The sequence below is a fragment of the Limulus polyphemus genome, unplaced genomic scaffold (genome assembly GCF_000517525.1).
Source record: "Limulus polyphemus unplaced genomic scaffold, Limulus_polyphemus-2.1.2 Scaffold5723, whole genome shotgun sequence".
NCBI lineage: Eukaryota > Metazoa > Arthropoda > Merostomata > Xiphosura > Limulidae > Limulus > Limulus polyphemus.
The window spans coordinates 38,449-45,207 of NW_013671333.1; the positions used below are offsets into that span (position 1 = coordinate 38,449).

General features: G+C 31.1%; 1 protein-coding gene across 2 annotated transcripts in view; it reads left to right on the forward strand.

The window, feature by feature from the left end:
• Positions 1-6,759, forward strand: part of LOC106472907 (RNA-dependent RNA polymerase 1-like) — a 43,937-nt gene that overhangs the window by 33,681 nt on the left and 3,497 nt on the right. For both annotated transcript variants that reach the window (XM_022401452.1, XM_013933579.2), the window contains exon 7: positions 2,285-2,409. In XM_022401452.1, coding sequence (XP_022257160.1) covers positions 2,285-2,409 — 125 coding nt within the window. The remainder of the gene's footprint in view (positions 1-2,284; positions 2,410-6,759) is intronic.

The following is a 6,759-nucleotide window of genomic DNA, read 5'->3' on the forward strand; positions in this document are numbered from 1 at the left end:
AACTCGTATCGCTGAAGTTTCTCGGAAAGAATTTCTACGGGAAATTAACAAACAAGCAGATATGCAACACTATGCTAGTATAGAGGGCACAATGGGATTGATGAAGGGTGGTCATATGATCAGCACCTGTTGCTGCAATGATGCAAAAAATAAAGATGTATAAAAGACTGGTGCACTTTTATAAAAATTTACCAGTACCTAGAGGGCAAATGAAGGTTGAGGTAGCTATGGGTTAGTTGAGGTAAGGGTAAGTACCTATTGGAAATACATTTTCAGTGTTAGAAAATGTTAACTTTAACTAATTTTTTTACCCCATCTTAGAAATTTCTAATTTTTAGATTTTAGTTACCTTTGTTAAAAGATGTATAGTAATAAATAAAACATATAGATAAAAAATCTGAAATATAGGACTGACTTTAACTTTGTGGCCTATTTATACATGGGATAATTTTCTTTAAAAAAACAATTAATGTTTCTTTGAAATATCCAGATATATCAGGCAGTAAATTAGAATGTTTCAAAATCGTTATAACTTAACTGGCTCTCTTATAAAGTTGTAGATAGGTGATAAACATATCCATTATACAAGACCATGTGGCTTAGATGAATGCCTTGAAAGTTATGATACATAGGAAATGCTTCAGTGGTATATTTGGTAAATTTATCGAGAAGTTAGGAGGTTAAGTTATAGATTCTTGTTTTTCAATATCTATAGTTTGTATTTTTGATTGGTTAACACTTTGAAGACCATAATAGGGAAGAAGGAAAATCAGTAAAGGAATATTCTTAGTGCAGATGCATTACGTGACATAGAGAAGTGTAGTTTGTGAATTTATATAAATATTTTCTTTTAAAGTTAAGAAAGTAAAACTTAAATAACATAAAAATTAAATTACAGTTTATATTATAATGCCAAGTTTATTACAATACATTGATAATAAAGTTTAATTAAATTTTGAATGAAACTCTACGAGGTTGTGGTGTCCACTTTGACTGAGCCAAGTAAGTAGGGTTTAACGTTTATATGATGGCTACAGTAGGTATTCATATTGTTTTCTGAGTTTTCTTCAACAGATTAGTAATCCTGAAAGAAATTTATTAACCCTCTCACTACAGGCTTGGAGGATTACACTAACCACATGACCCCAAAGAGACCATCAGAACTTCCAAACTATAACTTTTAATATGTTTTGTGTATTGTCACAAAATTTGACAAAAAAAAACTTTTCAGTAAATAATACAAGTTTTTGTACACAGAAAATCAAATTTCTTAATTAAATATTTTTACTACATATATGTTGATGAATATATGGAGTTAAGAGTGTTTATTGCTCCAAGTGCAAATTTATTTTCATGTTAAGATTAAAAATACTTTCTTTTCTCTGAAAATTGTGCAATTTCATTTACCTAATCTCTAAAACTTCTTAAATAACTATCAAACAAATTTTTCAGTAAAACTTTATATTTTATCTGCTATTATCCCTACCTGTAAATCTATACTCGTTCATTCAATTTGGCAAACCTCATAACTGCCATAGAAAAGTATGAAATAAATCTTAATTCCCCTTTTTTATTACTAGAATGACTGCATGTTGTAACATTAAACTTCAGTTGTTTTTCCAAATAGCTTAAAGCTCATAACAGTATACATCTCTGTATATTTAATGTTATTGTTTTATTGACCTTTGACAGTGTCAAACTAATAATCCGACCACACAAATTGTAAATCACTTGGTGAACTTGTAACTAATTTACCATATTGAGTGATGTAGTGTATGAGCTGCTCATAAGCATACCTCCTGCAGAATTTTTTTGCCATTATATTACCATATTTAACCTAAAAAGTTTCTAATTTTTATGCTTCAGTTACTTTTCTAAAAATAGAAAGACTACACATGAAAAAATAATATAGTATTTTCCTGGTCCTTTTTTTGTGTGTGTTTGGCAGTTTCACCAGATAATCTTTATTTTATTTTATATTTATAAAAAAAAGGATGTAATAATTAATTAAATATATAAGATATAAAAAATATTTTCTTCACCACACGGTTTATAAGTAAATAAGCCATATGACTTGTGTATATCATTTTTAGTTTGAAACAAAATACCTTTTTGTTAGTTTGAAGCTTTACAAATGTTTTATGTTTTTGTTATGCAGTGTAACTTATGTATACATCATAAGTTAGTTCATATTTGTACTTTTCTACATAAAATGATTTATTTTTATTTTTTCACAAATTGCTATTTTAAAGATTTATTATTTGTATGTGAAAATTCTTTCTAGGTTCAGATCTAGATGGTGATGAGTATTCCTTATTCTGGTTGGATGAACTGATCTTCAAAAGACTAAATCATTCACCAATGGACTTTCCAAGTAATGATTCCGAAACAAATGATAAACCAGTTGAGGTATGAACTGTTTTTATATGAAATACAAACTGAGTCTCTGTAACATTCTAATAACATGTTTTTGCTGTTTACCTTATTTATTTGTATAATTTCAGAAATTTTTCTTAGTCATTTGCAGCTGTTAAAAATATAATAAAAATTGATAGAATATAAATTCACAGAGAAAATCATGTTAATAGTGCACTGGTTTAAAATATGATACCTCTACTTTACTACTACTTGTAATTAATAATGTTATTTTTTTCTATATGCACCACACTTTATCATTTGCAATTTGAAATCTTATACAAATCTCAGTCTTGTGAGATTTTTTTTTTTTTTACCTAGTAATTTATTCTTCATTTCTTTGTATTTGCTTGAACAATTATTACTTTTCGTATTGATTTCACTACCTTTATTTAACATCCACTCTGTATTGATCCAATATCTTGTATGGCCAGCTTGCCTTTATTATGTTATACCCTGAATCTTTGATGGATTTTTCATCTAGTTAGATTTGTAAGTATCTCTTCTTGAGTACACCCAAGTCTGTTTTTCTCTTAGTTTTGTTTCAAGTTTATTAATAATTTTATATGGGTTTTTATTTTCTTTGGATGATGAATCTGTTCCCTACATAAGAAAAGTGGGGACACTCCATGTTGAGATCAGATAGGTGAATCAAACTGTCTGTTTGAGGCTCTTGATATACGGTGGATATATTTTGTTAGTATTTTTGAAGATATTCAAGTAGGTTTTTCTACTTTTGCATAGAATTCTTATTCTATATGTTTGGTTGGAGTTGGTTGTTTTAAAGAAGGCTCAAGTGTTTTGAGATTTAAATCCTCAAAATAATGAATAGAATGGTAGGAAATGCACTCACCTCATATCACATTCGGTTCTTTAATTAAATAACCTTAGTGGACATTTAATCTCAAAATTTGATCTTTTAGGTCTTCCTGTGCATTTAGGTTATGCTTCTAAGGTACTAGATACCTTTCATTTTCTTTGTTCAACTGGTATTGCTTAATTTCTTATGTGGAACTCCTAGACTATGGAGGCTGTTTACATATTATTACGTACTGGAACCAAAACTAAAATTTTTTTGTCAAAATTCTAAAGTAATTCACAGGCATGGCTTACCTTGCAAGCTCCTAATTAACCGTACGTATTCATAAAGCATATCTTAGCTAGAGTATCACCATTAGCAGGTAAAATATCAATAGAACTCAACCCACTTTGTGAAGATTATGAAAAGAAGCATGATAACTTCACAAGACACACTGGTCAGTTTTGAAATGTCCAACCCATTCATTAATATATATAGACCATTGAAACACTGCAGATGTTTCACAAACAGCATGAAAATGGTAGAACTCTCGAGGAACGTGCACAATTAACTGTTTACAGTAGTTGAACTCACAACTTTCTGTATAAACACAAGTAGCTTCCAAAATAAAAATAAATACTACCTCAACAAGAAGACCTATGACCAGTACTCAGTATCCTGTACATAGAATATTTTGAAGATAATGTTTTCAAAATAGTCACTGTAAGCCCAATGATTTGGCTCAGAAATATTGATGTTATATTTGTAATATGGCTACCCTTACAGACAATATTCAAGAACTCATTAACTACTTAAAGAGAAGACATTCCATAATACAATTTACAATGAAAATAGAAGAAAACAAACTTCCATTCATAGGCATAATGGTTAAAAAGGCATATAAATCATATATCACGGTTTTTAAAGGAACCTGAAGATATGGATAAATTCCTCGACTATAAATTGAATCATCTCAATAGTGTAAACACAGGCATCACAGACTACCTAGTTTCATGAATGAACAAGATTCTAAGAAGTAGGAAAAAAATACAGTCACTACAATCCTATTTGACACAGGATACCCAGAATACTTGATACAAAATTCTGTATTCCTTGGTCCTTTTTGTCAGTCCTGGTCTGTGTTTCTTGGTGTATAAGAAAGAGGCTGTTCGTAGAAGTAGAGGCGTCACACTTGGTTGATGGAGGTAACATGGTTTGTGTCTGCCGTGAAGTTATCTAGAGGTTGGTTGGTTGAGTGCTAGTGTTTATTTTCATGGATGTTTTACTGGTGGTGGTAGGCAGTTCTGTCTCAGGAATGAGTGTAGTTGTTGGACACGGATACTGTCGATTTTGATGTGTCGTGGGCTTGGAAGATCTGGTAATGGTGTTGCTGTGTCTTGTGATTAGACGTCTTCTTGGTCTTTCAGCCGTAAAGTGGAAGAAGTAGTAAGATAGGCCGTGAGTTAGAAGATATTGTTCTGTAGTTTTAGAATCTGTAACTATTTTGATGAATCGAGTTGGTTGGCCTGTGATTCTTGATTTGATTCTGGGCACTGCGTGGATCTTGAAGTTAGGTATGGCAAGGAGGCTATACTTGATGTCTTCAGGAGATATAGACAGATCAAAGTTTCTCAGGAACACAGAAAAAGGTTTGATCATTTGAGAGGTAAATTAACATGATCAGAGTCGCATGTTAAAGTTTCATTTGAAAACATACAAAAGATATGTAAACAGCATAAATTCAAAACAGTAGTCAGAAGTTATAACAAAATAGGACCACTGTTAGCATACACCAAACCATCTACAGACTTTAATGCAGAGCAAGAAATAACATTTACAACATTTGTTGTGAATGTGGCTTCCATTGGAGAAACAAAAAGATCAACAAAAGTAGTAAAATAATATGTATGATGCGGGCAAAGAAGACGTTAAAAGAAATTAGAATAATGATAAAATAATGAGGTATGAATTACACATAAAACAATTTAAAAGAAACATTGTACGTCTATCTAAATGATAACACACTCAGATAACCTAGCATAGAAGACAATAAACCTTGATACACCTCTTGAAAACATTCAAGTAAGTTAATTGATTTATTTCCTAATGGGAGAAACTCCAAATGAGTTGATAGCACACTAGCTATCTGTGTGGAAGTCTCAGAATTGCAACCTGTCCAAGCTACATTAGAAATATCTCTTCTTAGAACTTTCTTGAAGAAAGCAGAAGAGCAGCCAAATATAGAATTGGATTAGTAATTAGTGTCTAATAATTTAAAAAATATCGATAACTAATTAATAATTAGACTAAAGTAATACTCACTTTTTCCTTAAGCCAGGCTTTCACACAGGCATGCCCCATAGGTTGGGGGCAATTGATTAGGGTACAGTCAATAGTGCAATAATACAAAATTAAGCATTTTAATATATTTTTTTATTAATGAATGTAACTAGTAATTACTACAACACATAGCATTTTAATGTGTATCCATGTATTATATATTGTCACTTAACTCACTCTTTCACTGATTTAAAACAAAGAGGGGGGGGGCATGCAAGAAACCATACTTATTAAGTGAAGGGTCATGGATGACAAAAGTTTTGGAAGTGCTGCCTTGAGCCATTCACATTTTTACATGTATTCCTTATAAACTGAAAGGGGTTCAGGTCTTGCCCCTGGAACTAGATTTTAGTGTTTTTATTTAGAATTAGAGGTTATGGTTTCGTAAGACAGGTAGTTTCCTCTGTTGTCTTCTTGACTTTACCTTCTCATTGGATTACCATTTTAAAATAAGTAAATTGTTCCTTGATAATTGGAGTCATTATGTGATAATTTGAGTTTATTAATCTTTGAATTACTGCTCTGATAGACTTTTATGGTCAGTTAGTGAAGGTGGAGAACTCTTGCAGGGTTTTTCCTTAAATGATTGTAAAGGAAATTCATCATCACTCCCAGAATTTTTGTAGGTATTTGATTTTTCTTCCTTTCAAGCTTACCTCTTTAATTTGCTGCCTTTGTGTTATGTATAATCAGGATTTTTAAAATGTTGGAATACTGTCTTCATCTCAGTTATCAATTAGACATTTGAATATTTCTTTCTCCATTCCTGTCAGTGAACACACTCATTATGGAAATAGAGAGGTTTTGCAAGAGTTGAAATCACACCTGTACTTTATCTAGTTTTTTAAGACATTTGAGAATTCTAATTAAGTTTTATCAGTGGGTGCATCTTGCTTTGGAATCACAGCTACAGCATTTCTTTTTTATAAATTTTTTTATGCTCATTATATGCTCTACTTGGTTAAAAAGACTGGTTGATACAGTATATACTCTTTATTGAGACTTGACTCTGCAGTGAAGGGTATCCCATGTAAATTTCACAAACCAGTTGTTTTTTACTGCCAAACTTGTAACTTAACCCTTTCCAGACAGTTCATGGGTGAAAGGCCATGTCATCGTGTTTGTTGACTCGCATTAAAAATTTTATTAAACTACTATTTCATGAATTTATGTCAGTAAGTTTGGTATCAAACTGTGGATTATAA